The 17,187-nt window shown below is 36.8% G+C and overlaps 1 protein-coding gene across 3 annotated transcripts; it reads left to right on the forward strand.

The window, feature by feature from the left end:
- Window positions 1–36: 36 nt before the first annotated feature.
- Window positions 37–16,278, forward strand: LOC121645419 (serine/threonine-protein kinase DCLK1-like). Of its 3 annotated transcripts, none has more exons than XM_041993860.1 (17): window positions 37–138; window positions 430–767; window positions 1,135–1,507; window positions 1,748–2,094; window positions 8,142–8,241; window positions 8,891–9,007; window positions 9,196–9,290; window positions 11,135–11,222; window positions 11,333–11,502; window positions 12,026–12,145; window positions 12,366–12,512; window positions 13,725–13,858; window positions 13,979–14,056; window positions 14,199–14,295; window positions 14,434–14,514; window positions 14,618–14,731; window positions 16,067–16,278. In XM_041993860.1, the coding sequence occupies exons 3-17, from the start codon at window positions 1,147–1,149 to the stop codon at window positions 16,271–16,273; spliced, it is 2,256 nt and encodes a 751-aa protein (XP_041849794.1). In that variant the 5' UTR covers window positions 37–138; window positions 430–767; window positions 1,135–1,146; the 3' UTR covers window positions 16,274–16,278. The 3 variants fall into 3 exon arrangements, with proteins under 3 accessions (XP_041849794.1, XP_041849795.1, XP_041849793.1); XM_041993861.1 differs by lacking the exon at window positions 37–138 and adding an exon at window positions 15,479–15,552 and having other exon boundaries at window positions 150–767; window positions 16,067–16,221; XM_041993859.1 differs by lacking the exon at window positions 37–138 and having other exon boundaries at window positions 150–767.
- The last annotated feature ends 909 nt before the right edge of the window (window positions 16,279–17,187 follow it).

The raw sequence follows: 17,187 nt of genomic DNA on the forward strand, positions 1-17,187 counted from the left end.
AAATGACTGGGTCATTAACAGGCTTGTGCAGAGGTGTTGTGGTAGGAGACATATCAAACCCTCAGGACAGTAGCTTAGGAGGACTGGAGTTGGAGACCCCTGCTCTACAGTTTACATGACCTGAAAATGCATTTTAAGGTCAGATGAATTTTCCAAACAAATAAATGTATCTGAATATTAGAAGTTGTATGCTATGTTTACTTAGCTGTTAACTGAAAAGTAGAAAGACATTACATAAACGATAAAACAAACACTAGAGCAACGTATCTGATTTTAAGAAAAAAAAATATAGTTTGTCAGCATTCTGCTAGCCTGTTTGTAATTTTTAAATACAAATAATAGCTCAAAGCTTTCAGAACGGTTAGCCTTGGGTTAATGAGTTAACACTTTTTTCAATGGTGTGTTTATGATCTATGATTAATATAATAGAAGTCCTTAAATACACGAGAAAGGTTATTCCAGTGACCGCGCATCCCACACGCAGCGACGTTTCTGTGTGCGCGCTTCAACAGCATCGGGCGCGAGGCAGGCTGACACCAGAGCGGTCCGATAAATCACTGCAATGGAGTAGGGGAGGGTGGAGGAGGACACCGGCTGCCCTGCCTCCAATCTGCATGTGAGCACGCTGCAGAGCAGACACACGGCAGGAAGGCAGGGCTCCATCACAGGGCAACAAAGGGACGCATGGTTCATCAATAATAAAAGATTATCTGAGACACGTTGCGTTCATAGGTACCCGTTTGACTGCATCCGTACTCACCTTGAAGGTAAGACATTGGAGCTAGATTCACAAAAGCATTTTCTTTTCGTTTTCTTGCTATGTTTTGTGATTTAGCTTGCAGTAATCTATCAGCCCAGCATCTTTAAACAGTCATATACTCTTGAGATTGTATTGTCCATTTCCAACGTGCGTAAAAAGACTGAGTGGAGAGACACAAGGGAGCATAAAATGGGTGTGACATGCTTCTTCTATGTTTATGAGTAGCACTGGCAGCATGTATCAATGCTGTATCAGGAGTATTAGAAACTAAACTAACACAGAACATAACTGCTATGTTTCTGTCATGTAGTTTTAAATTAAATTACCTTTTAAAAAATTAAACATCCTTTTTTTATTATTTTTAAATGTAATAGCACATCACAGTCATGGAGCTGGAGCACTTTGATGAGCGGGACAAGGCTCAGAGATACACTCGAAGGGGCTCAAGAGGAAATGGGCTCCCCAGCCCCACTCATAGTGCCCACTGCAGCCTGTACAGAACCAGAACACTGCAAGCACTGAGCTCAGAAAAGAAGGCCAAGAAGATCCGTTTCTACCGCAATGGGGACCGATATTTCAAAGGAATTGTGTATGCCATTTCTCAGGACAGATTTAGGTCTCTGGAAGCCCTCCTTGCTGACCTCACAAGATGTCTGTCAGATAATGTCAACCTGCCCCAAGGAGTACGGACCATATATTCCATTGATGGTTTAGCAAGGATCACCAGCATGGACCAGCTGGTGGAAGGTGAGCTGTGCTCCTGAGATGTTCAAAGTTTACTGCATACTTATGTTAAAAATGCTACAAAAATTGCTAAACAAAATAAGGAAATGCATAACATAATCAAAAACATACCTCACTTTCTCAGTTTTTTAAAAAGAAAATGACAGTGTTGCTCAAGGCTGTAATATTTGCTTTGTATAATCAGTGTCTTTGCTTATGTGTATAAAATGAAATCTGTTGTTGTGTGTTTTAATTTTTCTGTAGGCGAGAGCTATGTTTGTGCTTCAATAGAGCCCTATAAGAAGCTGGACTACACAAAGAACGTAAATCCCAACTGGTCACTTGGTGCCAGGACTGCTGTGTCTGTCCGTGATCCTTCTTCCCTTGGTAGTGCCAAGACTGGATCCCCAGAAACCAGAGAGAACAAAGAATTCATAAGGCCTAAACTGGTAACAATTGTTCGAAGTGGAGTAAAACCACGCAAGGCTGTACGGATTTTGCTCAACAAGAAGACTGCACACTCGTTTGAGCAGGTTATGACTGACGTCACAGATGCCATTAAGCTCGACTCTGGAGTCGTCAAAAGGCTATATACTGTTGATGGGAAAATGGTAGGTGTTATTATTCTTTGTGACTATTTTGAAAAGCACACACCTGTTCATGGAATGATTTTAATATTTTTGATATCATGCCATATTTCCAAGAAGGGCAGGGACAACAGGAACACTGAAATAACACAGTGGTTTTAGGAGTCTAAAACAAAACCAAAAAAGCTGCCTATATAGGTGTTTTTTTTTTTTTTGTTTTTTTTTAATGCATAAAATGTATTTGCATAAAACCTTTCAGTTCTCTTCTTACTTAGAAATAATAAAAATATCTTACTAGTAGCATACAGTAGCCTGTAGGGCTGTTCAAGATGCAGTTTGTGGCAAACGTTTATAGTTAAAGTTGCTGGATGAATTTTGAATGGTTTTATTTGATGCATTCTTATGTAACTGCTATATACATGTGCAACTATGTCTTCCCTAATAACCAGAATTATTGGAAAAAGTTAATTCCATGAATTCCTATACAGAGATGTCAGTTGTATTTGCAATATTTATATTAAGCTAAACTCACATTCACATTCAGTGCGTGAATGAATGGGTGAATATGTGTAAATTTTACTTTTTTTTATTTTCTCCCTGTGAGCAGGGAGAAATTTATTCTGTTTTAAAGCTCTTAAGTGGGAAAGATGGCCTCTGTGCATAGATTAATTCTAATGTTTACTATAATCGAGATTTAGGCTAGGGACATTAACATAGTAGAATACTATGTATAAGATGTAGAACCAGGTTTTGTTCAAATGGACTTCACAGTTGTGGTACTGTCTCCTACATCTGAAGTTTAATTCAGTACATTGAAGAAAGAAAACTTGATGCATATTTGCAGAGGATTTAACTGAACTTTGCTTTCATTCATGCCTCTGAGAATTGCTTCCTTACCCAAGGAGAGGCACAGCCCAGTAGCTTCAAAGTCACCAGGGAATATTTGCTAAATGTATTACGAGAAATGGGTTTCTAGGACTCCATCTCATATTCCTGCTAACAGCAGCACACTATTAAATGGAATCATGTATTGACTTGGAACCCAACAGGTAATCTGATTAGTGATGTGGCAACTAAATAACAAGCTGCTTGCCTTAATATTTCCAGTTTATACTCCTAAACTTGAATTTATTTGACTGTTATTACTTGCATGACTTACTTTGCACTAATAAACTATCATTCATACCCATGCATGGCACTACATTTGTCTGGCAATTATAGCAGATGGAGATTTTTCGTGGGAAAATATGGACGGTATGTAGCAACTGCTAAAAGAGCTGACTGAGCATCCTGTAAAAATAGACAGTTCTATGAAGGTCTCTTCAAAAACTCTTTTCTGTTTATTCACTGTTCGTATTATTTGGCTGTGACCATTTCTATGTTGAGTGGTTTCCTACTTTGGTTGCTAAGGAACAGCAGTGCAGTAGTGATGTCAGAAATGTAGGTGTACTGCAAGAGGGTTTACAGATGCAGTGCTTAATCTGTAAGATGGAGCACATGGCTGAAGTTAAGTCCCAGGATGGGACCCACTATGTCATTGTTGCAGCTGGGTTTCTTCACAACAGTTAGTAGATTTATCTACCTTGTTTACCATGGGAATTTTATTTATCCTGGAGTATTTCACTAGTTGTTAGTATCATTGCTTATTTCTAGAAGTTTAACCCCAGTCACTCCAAATGAGATGTCTTATGTCCTTGGCAATGAATCTGTGCCATTCTTTCTCTGCTCCATATACATTTTGCCATGCTGTGTCTCCAGATGGCCATATTAAATTGCCCACTGGCTTCAGAGAGCCAATTTTCATGGGTGTTTAACCTTTTTAGTAAACATGCCGCTTGTGCTTTTGGTCTTGGAAGTTTTAAAGCTATGTATTTTTTGTTTTAACAAAACGTGTTCAGTCAGTAAAATTTCCCAATGCAACCCGCTCATTAACCCATTACAATGGCATGTATATAACTTATTATTGCACATTAAATATTTTGTAGCTAAAAATTTGCTGGTGCATTGATATTCTACTGTTTTTCCTGTAAGCATAAACATATATTGCAAATTTTTGTACTTTATTTTTTTTTATAATTTTTTGCAAGCCTATTTATTTTTCACTTTGAGATTTTGACAGCTTTGTTCAGCTTTTACTGAAACGCTTTAACATGATGGTCTCATTGCTACAACAATGGATGTAGCCCTGCAATGTTATTACATTGTGCACATTAACTTTGTGTTGGTCAACAAATCTTGTTTTAAATAGATGTCAGCTGCCATCTGAGGACAGAACTTGGCCTTACATCAATTAATGCAAGCGGGGCTAAATCCTCTATGGTACTATTATGCAACAGATGTAATTAAGTAGACCGCTGATGCTTTAGACATTCGATACAGAATGGAAGTGATGATATTCATGGCACCCTTTGTTCCAACATGCAGAATCTAACTTACTATCCAATTAATTTCTTCACGTTGACCTTGACACTATTTTCTGGTTAGGCCTGCATCTGCCCACAATTAATCGCTTGGCCTCTATTAATTTTATAGACATAATTTTTGCACAGTGCATTGTAGGTTTTTGCACAAGCCTCTGTCATGAATTGGTTTACAGTAATGGTCAAATGACAAGTTTTAATTTGATCTGAATTGGAAGACTTCATTAATAACAGTTTGACTACCTATTGGTGAAACTTTATCCTTTTAAATTGTATATAGGACTAACTAAACAGTTTATTGGGAGAAAGTAAGGTGTATGTATGTATGTGTATATATATATATGTGTATATATATATATATAATATGAATAAAAAATGTGTTTTTTCTTTTTTTTTTTTTTTTTTTTGTTTGTTTATCTTGTCCTATCCAGCATCATGGCAAGCAGAATGATGGTCTGGCTGCTGTGTTGTGCCAAGCAATTTTGCTTAGCTAAGGGGACATTTATGGTTATAAGGCTCCTCTTGATGTTGTTTATTTATTTAGAATTATGGAACTTTATATAATCTTGCTGGACCTTACCGGAGAGGACAGATAAAAGAGAATAGTGAAAATGGGTTAAAAGGAAAGTAAAGGTAATGGAAAGCAACGTGCAAATGAGACCATGCTTCAACGAAGGTTAGAGGCAGACTAGGACGGCCCAGATACCCGGGCGATCAGCAATACCATAACATGAATCCCAGCCACCCCACCACCAGGACAACTTTGGACCTGCCCAGAAGGTGGCAGGGGAAGGCCCCAGCCAGAACCCCCCACAGTCACTGGGCACAGGCCCGGCGGGCCAACATCGCCCACCTGGCACTGGCCATTCAGGGTAGGTAGGCAGAACAAAGCCCCTCCCCCAGTACTTTTAGTTGCTGTGTGTTCTGATTTTTTTTTAAATCAAACGATTAGGAAAAATAATTTTACAATTCCTCTCGATGATCCTACAATAATTGTTTTGAAGACTAACACACATTTACATATTTTATTGTCCTTATTCCCTAATCATTTTGCATGATAAAGTGAGTGTAATTAGTTCACACCTTTTTGAAACACAAAGTTGTCCTTGTGTTCTGTTGATGAGGACAATGTTATAGCACCTAAATGCTAAATACTGTATAGAATCCTAAGACTGGAGTATTTCGATATGGAGTGTGGGAAGAAAGTGGGCTAGTGAATGTTTGTGCAGGATCTTATGGATGTCCCTGTTATAGTGACTTGCAGTGATACACTAATAAAACTTGCTATTGCTTATCAGACTTTCAAGCATATGAAGATTTTTACGAAAAGACTTAATTAGGTTGGTTTGGTTGTACAACTTGTGCATAGTAGCTCTTGCCAAATGATACTGGAATGATGTCAAAGTTGCAAGCTAAAATGAGATGTGTATCTTCCTAGTTTGCTTAGTGACTGTTTTGTGTTCAGCTTCAAAACGAGCTAGAAGAACTTGAGATCTGTCTGTTCACAGGCTGATATCTTTTATTGCACATTTGTGTTTCTTGAGCAGGTCTTTACAATGGCTCATACCAATTGGCTTATTACATGCATTCCTTCCATCTTGTGACTTCTGGTCTAAATGCCAGCAACAGCTCTTGTGTTTGTGGAAATCATAGATCAAACCCTGACAATCAATATTTGCACAGGATGCTTCAGGATGATGCGTTTTGAGTGTGTGTCTCAGATAAGTGCCAGGTCTAATGGAGGTTCTGTGTCATCGAGCTAAAAGGTACAAGTAGTCAATATAAAGCATGTGCTCCAGTTATGCTGTTTCATGGGAGGTTTATATAATTTGAAATGACAGTGCTTATTTTAAATATATTTCAAGAAATCAGGAAGCAACTTTTGGCTCATTCCTGCCTAAGTCAGGTAGTACAGCACTGATATGTTGGTAGCAATCATCAAAATCAGATTTCACGATATATTTGTAGATTGACACATTTAAACATTGTTCAGTTTAACTTTTGGGCCTTGTTTTATTTGACTATTTTAAGAGTATGAGTAGTAGAAATTAAAATATGCTATTGGTCTGATTCCATTTTCTTATTTGAAATATGGTAATTTTAAAATCATCATGGCAACATGTTAATGAGCCATTTGATCTTTACTAATAGTGACATCATTTTACTTTTTGTAATATTCTCTATGAAAGGCTTTAGATAGAACTTGAAGCTATATCTTTAACTACCCCTGTCCCCCACATGGTACTAAAATAAGCTGCTGTTCTGTCTGGTATCATTGGCAACTGCTGCAGCTCCCCCCCTTGGAATCAAGTAGTCCCCTAGTCCAGTGGTTCCCAACCTGGGGTCTGGGACCCCCCAAGGGGGTCTCCCAAAGAGAAAATTAATACATTATTTATGGTGAGAATATTACTTTTGAAAGCCTAAAACCAGCACAGTTTCAGCACAGGGTGGAGCAGGGGGTCCATGGCATTTTAAGATATGCATGCAGGGGAGGAAAACAGGTTGGGAACCACTGCCCTAGTCCCTCTCAGCTTTTCTTTTTTTTTTAAGGGGTAGTAAGGATTTAAAAATGTGGTCAAGGTGAAAAGGGCCATTGAGAAGGGATTTGGTTTCTTTTTTGGAAAAACAAATGGTATAATTAATTCTTGAACAACACACATGTTGCTACCCATGGCATATTAAGCATAATTTTGAATGGAACATCACTTTGTGCTAACATGATTAGCATCTTAAATGGATGACTGAGGGTAAACATTTTGTGACATGATTTGATACTGAATAATGACAATAGAGGACAAATAACTTAATCTCCCACTGGGGGATGTAGACTATTTAAAGACTGGCACACAACAGCGTCTCAGACTCACAGAATAAAATCCAGGAGATTTCAAGCTACTTTTAAAATACATCAGGTACCCCAAAGATTCTTTCATCTGGTTGAAAGGATTGGATTAATTCTATTATTCATTCTCTACACACAATGAAAATGTTAGTGTCTGTTAAACAGTCATGTTTCTTTTAATCCTGTGGATTTCTCAGAGGCTGCATCAGTTTGCAGGTCTATAGACTGATTAAACATTATCTACAGTTTTGCTTTCCTTTTTGTCTTTTATACATTTAGTTATTACTAGTTATTATTATTTCAAGAGATGTGGATTCTTTCATTTTACGACTACTTGCCAGGGTTCCACGTTATTTTTGCAGTGGTTGCACTGGTGCACCTAACATTTTCTCTTTGCAGTTAAAATAATTCAAAGAATGTACCAAAGATCAACTACATTTAGTCCCAATAAATACATAAATTATAAAGAGAAATGGTTATGGAGGTAAAGTTGAATTAATAATTCATTGAAGAAATAAACTGACCTTGCTTGTTCAGCAGTATCCACACTAGCAAAAGACTTATTTAAGAAGTATCTCTTCTTTAGCTATATTATAAACTGCATAGATTTTTTTTTTTTTTAGGAGTGGAAGGGTGAGACATAGTCGCACCCTACAGATTTCTGGTTGCATGTGTGACTAAATTGGCCATACTCTATACATACTCTATACTAGGGATATACTCCATAGAATTGTTTACTGATATCACTTAGATGAGTACATCTTTTAAAACTTGTTTGTAACTGAAAAAGAAAATATCATCTTTTCCAGGTCACCTGCCTTCAGGACTTTTTTGGCGAAGATGATATATTCTTTGCTTGTGGCCCTGAAAAATTCCGCTACCAAGATGACTTCAATTTGGATGAAACTGGTAAGTAGAGTAGGCTGAATTATTGTGGTGGTGGTGTTATTGTGGTGTTCCTACTGTGGTTTTACATGCCAATGTCATATGGTACTACATACAATGTTTCTTTCTTTTACAATTTTCATGTGCCCTGAAAAAAATGCTCAAACATACAAATTTGTTATTTACGAATTAATAGTTATGGACCAATTCTTCCACTTTTATCAAATTTTTGTTTTTAACATGTATAAGATAGATTTTATTTAACTGTCTCATACACTGACACTATATACTGTTGATCTTCCTTTAGTTCCCTCTGAACTTTTCATGTGTCTCTGTGACAGGATATTAGCCCTGCCACAGTGATTATATCTGATACATAACATGCATGGTTACTTTAATTTGGTGGTGTTAGGACATATCAGACCACAGTAAACATAAATCTGCAACAGACTGAATGAAAATAAGTTCCAACATTCCTCTCTACCAGTGAGTTTACCGTTTAATTCAGGCTAGGGTGTCACTATCACAGTCCTTGGCTCTGGTTTAATGTTGATGCTTTATATGAGCAGAAGGCAACACTGAACCTCCAACTGTCGCACATTTAAAACATTTTATTATTTTGGAAATGTATAACTTTGGAAATGCATTGCTTTTGTGTTGGACTTCTTTACAGAATGCAGAGTGGCAAAGTCTGCATCATATGGTCGCCTCCCCACAGTGCAAGGTCGCTCTTCCCCAAGAGGCGGTGGGATGTCCCGCAGAAGCAAGTCTCCCTCATCGCCTAGTTCAGGTAAGTTGTGGGAATGTGCCTGTGTGGTGTTCTCAGCACAAAGACCAAATGGTCTGTTTGTTGTTTTTGTTCCTAATCTATACAGTGTGTTCTTATTGAGCTACATGCATTAAGACTACACTTAATGTGGTATACTTTCAGAATTTAATTAGTTTGCTTATTGTCTCCTTTTTTTGCTGTACTTCCAGCTAATGGCACTGCGGGCAGTCAGCTGTCCACACCTCGATCTGGAAAATCTCCAAGCCCCTCTCCAACCAGTCCAGCAAGCCTCCGAAGACGACAGGTAATGGGGATTGATGTTCCTTTAAGGTAGAAATTTACATGGTGTCATTAACAGGATTTGTGCAAAGATTAAACAGTTTTATTCATCAATAAACACTTAAAGTAATATAGGAGCAATGAATTAACAAATATTTTAAGGTAATTGATAACTGTATACAAGCAAGCCTTCAAAGGTTTTAACTAATTACCTTAACATGGAAGGCTTTAATAAGGTTAACTGTTTATTGTAGTGTCATTAGAAAGCAACAGATGTTACTATGATGTAGGGCTGGGCGATATGGCCTAAAAATAAAATCTCCGATTTTTTATAACCAAATCCGATTTCCGATTTTAATTGATTTTTTTTCCTTTTCTTTTACAAAACATAAATAAACTTATTAAAACATTCATTTGTTTATATAGATGAATGCTAGCAAAAATAAAGCATATAATGTCATAGCTCTTCCACCATATAAACGACTTCATATCTTACATAGAACTATGCGACACAATGCATCCGTGATCTCTTTCCATCTGGATCCTTATCATACAGGATCCACTGCAGGAATAATTCCCCTGATGAAGGTTGTCTCTTAACTAGTGTTTGCAGCATTTCTCACTGCAGTTATACGTACAGCTAAATCCCAGGCGTGAGTGAAGGGTCACTTTACTGAAAATCTGTCAGACAAACACCGTTCTGGTGTGGAGGGAGGGCTAAGTCTGCTGCTAACTAACTATGGAAAAAATCCCTTTTTTCAAAAAAAATAATCTCCAGAAATGGAAAATTCGATTTATCGATTTTATCGATTAATCGCCCAGCCCTACTATGATGTAAACAAGGTAAAGACATATCAGCCATCCATGTCACAAGTTAATGAAAATTGGCCATATTTTATAGTCCTATTTCAGCAAAGCTGCATTTGAGCATTGTTATGTTTTGATGGCGTCTGTCTGTCTGTTGGCAACATAACTCAAAAAGTTATCTTTTCCTTAGAAATGGAATAAAGAACAAGTGATTAGATTTCAGGGGTGATCTGGATCTGGATCCAGGGATGTTTTAAAGGATTCTTAGAACTTTTTTGTCATTACAACAAAAGTGCAACAAAATTACAAATTTTTTACTATCTTCACTGGGAGATGGGGATCATTTTGCCAAAACAGCTTCTAACTCAAAAGATAATGCCCAGAATCACTGGCAAAAATAAAAAATAAAATTAAAAGATGACATCATGATGTTAAATACACTAACAACTAGCCCAGGTTGCAGCCATTGGAGAAATTGCAAATAACTTTAAGATGATGATGATGGAAATAGTGATATTAGCATGAAGTATACATAAGAGTGTTGGGGGTCGGTAACTGGGTGGGCTGTTGGGCCTTTTGGGGTTTTCTCAGGTGGCTACTCTGCCGTTGTTGTTCATCCATTGTACCTGTAAGAAAGAAAAGATTAGATCTTGACTGTAGCAACACAGACCTGCTGTGATTATAATGAATCAGGAAATGAGGTCATTTTGAGACTGTTCAGTACATTTATCGCTGGAATAAATGTCAATTCTCAATTATGCCAATAATTAATCATAAGGCTGGCATTGGGTGGTATTACTGTTGTGGTGGAGGACATTATTTTCTTTTTTAGAATAAATTTAACTCTTTATTCTGATGAAAATCTTAGTGTAGTGATTCCCCAAGCTTGATTGTTTTGTTTTTCTCTCCAAGCTTAGACACCCTTAAGATGTATACAGTTGAACAAATGAGCTTTGTGTAAGCTGGCTCATGTTTTTTACAGGCTTTGTTCTCTCAGAAGTTTTCTTAGACACATGCATAAGTTCTTTCTTTCTTACTTTAGAGCCGTCTCTTTTTTTTCAGGGATCTCAATATAGTGGTTCTTCACTCTCACTGGCCTCTACCAAGGTATGCAGCTCAATGGATGAAGGAGATGGGCTTGGCAGTGAGGGTAAGACATTGCATAGGGCATAATCATTCTAGATAAAGCCCATTTTAAAGAAAAATGTAGGCTTCTCTATTCCTTTTTAAGAAAATGATTTGTTTATTTTTGCTTCACAGCTGAGTTGGTGCATGAGTGGTCCTCAGTTCCTGTCTCCATAGCAGACAGGTACAAAGTGGGGAGGACTTTAGGGAACGGGAACTTTGCTGTTGTCCGTGAATGTGTGGAGAGGTCTACTGGAAGAGAGTATGCTCTCAAAATAATCAGCAAAGATAAATGCAGGGGAAAGGTGAGCATGCGTCTACATCTGCTTCCATCATAATCAAATTGCGGTGGATTTACTGTTCTTTTCGGATAATAATGTCAGTGTAAAATCTTTTTAAAATGGATTTATTGATTTAAATGAAATGATTATTCTAATCTTTACTGAAACTTGTCCTATATAAACTGAAATGACAGAAAAGGTCAATGTATAGTGTTTTTTTCTTTTTTTTTCTTTGTGTAATTTTCTTTATTAATTTATGTACGAAATTACATAACAGTCAACACAGAACCAGGTAGAAATAAAATAAAATAAAGGTAAAAACAAACAGCATTTATATACATAAATGTTTACCAATTTCTACATATTTTTCCAATTGCATTCCCATCTGTAATTTACATTCAGACATGTTTATGCAGCTATAATAATCAGTCAGTACCCCCACAGTGGGTCATACAATATCTTAAATATATTTCCCAAGCTCTTGGCCACTGCCTAGTCTTATATTGTTATGCATATGTTGATCTTTAAAATTTCCTGTATCACCCAGGAGCACATGATACAGAGTGAAGTATCCATCCTTCGGCGTGTGAAACATCCAAATATTGTACTCTTAATTGAAGAAATGGACACCTCAAATGAGCTGTATCTTGTAATGGAGCTGGTTAAGGTACTGTATTATACATCTCATAATGTTAAAAAAATGTTTCCTGTTCAATTGCTGACATTTTGCTAACTAGGTTCAGTGTTTTTTATTTAATTTAGCAGACTATTTTAATAGAATTAATATACGTCCTGTGAACAGTTTGTATAAAGTTTAAAAAAATACTTATGTTTAGCCTTTTTAACAAATGAAGCTATCTTTCATATCCTAAATGCTTTTTCTCCAGGGGGGAGACCTCTTTGATGCCATTACTTCCTCTAACAAATACACTGAGAGAGATGCCAGCTGTATGCTGTTCAACCTGGCAAGTGCTATCAAATACCTTCATAGTCTCAATATTGTCCACAGAGATATAAAACCAGAAAATCTATTGGTAAGTGTGACTTTACAAAGTTTCTCTACTTGACACCCTGAGTTTCTCCCCATTTGAAATGCAAAGAAGTAATTAATTAACTTAAAGAAAGAAATAATGCCTGGAGTTTTGGAGGGGGTTTAATGAATTTTCTAATAAATATATCAAAGATCTCAAGATTTCGGAGCTGAATGAGCAGCACATTAATTCAGCCACAGTAGAGTGAGATTAAGAAACCAACATCACCTTTAAATGATGTAGAACTCAAACTGCACCTTTTTTATTTGTTTACTTATTTAAATGTTTTTGTTTTCACATAGTATTTATATATACAGTTGCCTTTTTATTATTTAAAGTGCTTGTACTTTAATATATATATATATATATATATATATATTTAATTTAGTTATAAGATTGACATGCAATATGAAAAGTATGGAATTTGTTTGTGTTTAGTGTTTGTATTTTTGTTTTTTCCTCTAGGTATAAAGAAGTATTGGGAATAAATGTAAAATTATACGTCCTTTATGCCATATTAGAAAGAAAAGAAAAAAAATAATGGATTTTTTTTCTTTCTAAAATGTCTAGAAAATTGGAACCAGAAAAACACAAATTCATGTCAGGAAGTACAATATGGTGTGTAACTATCCTATAAACTCACTTTACACCTGAACAAAATAGTTTGCAAAACAGTTTCGCTATTGTATTAAACCCGTGACCAAATTAGTCAGTTTGATTAATTTGAAATGAAATAGGACTTTAATATATTAATTTTGTTTTATTTAATATATATGCTGAATGTTTTATGTTGTAAGACGGTTGACAGAAAGCTTTCCTGTAGGTAAACCACACTATTGTTTGTGTCCATAGTTGTTCAACATTTTCCAGCATTGTTTTTAGGTTTATCTGAAAGACAAAATATATGATGTAAACTATGGCAGCACAATCGCTGTAATTACAACATATGTATTTTAACACTTGCAACACCAATCTCTTGTGTAATTTTAACATATTAATATTTTCTCATTGTCACAGCTACTGTTAATTCTGATATATTCTGGCAAATATCAATTTAAAAAATATAGTAAAAATCACTGGTAGTCAGGAAATTTTAAAATGTGTAAAAACCGGGATAAAATTTCAAGCTCATCACTTAAACTTTACAGCCTAGATTGCCCTCTGTTTTTTTTTTCTTTTAACATTTCTCACATCCCTTATTGTGTGTTTATATAGGTGTATGAGCATCAGGATGGTAGTAAATCTCTGAAGTTGGGTGACTTTGGCTTGGCTACTGTCGTGAATGGACCTCTTTATGCTGTGTGTGGCACACCCACCTATGTAGCACCAGAAATTGTTGCTGAAACAGGGTGAGATGCATGTAATGTAATTTTGTAGTTATTAGAACAATCAAACTACTACAGTAATACTTGTGGAGAAGTCATTGGTCTCTCATATATGACGTTGCTATCTGCAATGTTTAATTGTAGGTATGGCCTCAAGGTGGATATTTGGGCAGCTGGTGTCATCACTTACATACTACTCTGTGGTTTTCCTCCTTTTCGTTGGTATGTGCTCTTGCATCAGTAGTTTAGTATTTTGTTATTATTTTCAGTTAATTGATTGTAATTGCATTAGTGTATTGTCATCACACTGTAGCCTGCAATGCAAAACCTGTCTGTTTAAAAATATGTATTCTAATTTCTACAGCAATGGTGAAGACCAGGAGGCTCTCTTTGAACAAATTTTGAAGGGACAGGTTGATTTTCCAGCACCATATTGGGACAACATTTCAGATGCTGCCAGGGTTTGTGTCAGAATGTGCTCTCATCTGCTATGATTATGCTCCATGTGAAACATCAATCTGTCAGATCAGATGTAGGGGTGTTTTGAGATTTATTTATTTTTTTCCCTGGTTATTTATGGGTAACATTCCCATCTTTAGGGTCTAATCACTGGGATGCTGCAGGTAGTGGTGGTTCAAAGATACACTGCTGTACAAGTGCTTGATCACCCATGGGTTAATGTAAGTCCAACATTTTATCATAATCACAAACGGTATACATAGCAAGTCTGATTCTGTAAAACCGAATGTGTTGCTATTGAACATTGCTTTCTGTACGTTTCAGGGTGATGCTGTACTGGAGAGAGAGCACCAGCTTCCTGTGGCTGGGAAAATCAAAAAGCATTTCAATACTGGACCCAAGCCCAACAGCACTACAGCTGGCGTGTCTATTATAACGGTAAGCAAAGATTTGCAGCACAACACCAAATACTGACACTGTATGGAATTCTGTTTTTATTAGGTTATATGTGAGCTTTTTTTTTTTTTTTTTCTTCTTCTGCTTTCATTTTTCTTAATGAACCTGCTTTGGCAATTGCATTTTTGTCAGAACATAAGTGCTTATGATGAAGCAGCTGCTTAACTCTGAGTACAAACTCTTTACTTTAAATGTTTTTAGTTGAAGGTGGCATTGTCTGCATTTGCAAAGCTGAATATTCTTTACTTTGTGTAATTTTAAAAATGCAACTTCCTTTATTTTCTGTTCATCCATTGTCTTGTTGCCATGTTTTCCTGTTTGCCTTTGCCTATCACCTTTTTTGATTGGACTGTCAGCACTGTTAGATCTTATATTTAACAGGGCAGTGATTAGGTGTTTAGAAATTATTTAAATCAACATTGTGTTAAATCTGAGCATCTGAACTGCTCATCATTGATGATGGGTGGGGGATGGGAAGATTATACTGAACCGGATTTACTTGAGCAATTTAAAAAAAAAAAATACACATATTTTCTTGATCATTTATGCCAAGCACTCGGAAGTTACCAAATTCAAACCTTTCTGACATTTTGCAAAATGTCAGCTGATGGTTTCTGCCAGTGTCATAGCAGCTCCAATACAGTGTAGAGTTGTGCAACTGATTATCAGGTCAGTGATGCTTTGAGTTCAAGGTGATCCTCTGAGTTGCATTCATCTCCCTCTACTCAGCCGGACCAGGACTTTACCATCCAGAAGTCAGGGTCTTTGGACCACAACCAGCATCCAGGATTGTACTGGATAAGGTATGATACAGCTTAGTACTAAAGTGCAGTGAGTGCTTCCATGGCAAAGTGCTGGCAGTCTCCATTTTCCATTCCCTAAAGTTTTGACTCATCATTTCAAAACAGTCCTTTTTTTTTATACTTCATCAGTTTATCACATTACTTCATCTTAAGTGCTGTGGGTGTTTCTTCTTGCACATTTGAACCTGCGCTTCATTTACTCTGCATTAAAAAGTTGTGTTCGTAATGCAAACTGCATTAAAGCGTTATGTGTTGTATTGAGCAACAGGATTTGTTAAGAACTGCTGTCACAGGCTTGATGCTGGCAGGCCTTAGTCTCTTCTTGCTTTTCTAAGTTTTCTTAAGTGCAATATAGTGTGTCACAAGAAGTTTACATTTTTCTGAAGAGTTGTGTGGCAAATTACACCATTTTTTGGCTTGATAATATTGGGTCATCTAAAGTTAATGACACGCAAATTTTCATCTCTGGTCTTGTGGAGAACTTAAGTCTTGTTGCCTTGTCATCCTCTCTCAGACCACGCCACTTGATAAAGAGAAGCAAGTTTTCAGACGAAGACGCCACCAGGATGTAAAGCTTACCCCCCATCTCCCTCACGGTATTGGTGCCAGCATGTCCCACAGTGCCAAACCTGTCCTCTCCCCTGCTGAATTTACCTCCGAGTCTGAAGACTGTTCTCCCAGTTCGGCTGATACTGTCCGTTCACCTACTTCTCCATTCTAACAGCTTTCCTAAAATTGGAGCACTGGCCACTCTTATGGGAAAATGGTGGGAAAGAAAGTACAAAAGGAACATTAAATCCTGAATGTGTATATAGTCTGTCATGAGCATACAGACTGTGTATTTATGTGTACCCATTTAAGTTTTTCCCCAATTATGATTCATTTAATTGGAGTACATTCATCAAATTAAAGGACAACCTATTGGAAATAAACAGAACTAAAAGCATTGACATGAAAGGGGCTTGCAATGCACTAAAAGGTTATTCTTTTATTTTCAGTCTGACATTCTTAAAATATTTACCATTCAAAATAGTCTAAAGGTGAAGTGAACAAGCAGATCATCACCACTGAGGTATTTTCCTCTGGAGATGTAGAGGTGCAACACTCATGATTCCTTTGATAAGTACATGGTGTCTTGGTAAAACAAACTTTGATCTCTTCCCAAAGTCTGTTCAATGTGCCAAGTTGCAAATTGAGGTGGCCAGGGTGTCTAGGTTGGGGACCACTGCTTTGAATAAGTTAAAGGTGATTCACTCAGCCCCTCAAACTATTTTGGTACCACCCTTTTCAAGGCCACTTCTAATTTGTCTGTTGTGAAACCAAAAAAAATTAACATTCGTAGTAACATTAGTATTTTAATTGAAGCTGACATGGGTATGCAAGTGGTCAAGTGTGACTAAAGACACCTGTTTGTGCATGACCACAGAGTAAAATGGCTGTGTCTTGGAACTTAGACTCTGTGACAGACTTCTGAAGTAATGGTATTAACACATTAATACCCCCTTCCCCTTTCCAAAAAGCCATCAAAAATTTTTGTAAGCCTTAATTTTACTCATTAAGTGGTCGCTTACCACAGTACTTTAGAGCCCTCTCATGGTTTATTTTGTGTACTGCAGGAAAGAGCCCCAGTTTTGC

Source organism: Melanotaenia boesemani, chromosome 9, assembly GCF_017639745.1.
Source record: "Melanotaenia boesemani isolate fMelBoe1 chromosome 9, fMelBoe1.pri, whole genome shotgun sequence".
Lineage (NCBI taxonomy): Eukaryota > Metazoa > Chordata > Actinopteri > Atheriniformes > Melanotaeniidae > Melanotaenia > Melanotaenia boesemani.

Bases quoted from the DNA above. Each gene is read 5' to 3' on its own strand.
- LOC121645419 (XM_041993860.1), top strand. From the start codon at position 1,147: ATGGAGCTGGAGCACTTTGATGAGCGGGACAAGGCTCAGAGATACACT. The intron at 1,508-1,747 runs GTGAGCTGTGCT...ATTTTTCTGTAG, and splicing joins CATGGACCAGCTGGTGGAAG to GCGAGAGCTATGTTTGTGCT. The intron at 2,095-8,141 runs GTAGGTGTTATT...CATCTTTTCCAG, and splicing joins ATACTGTTGATGGGAAAATG to GTCACCTGCCTTCAGGACTT.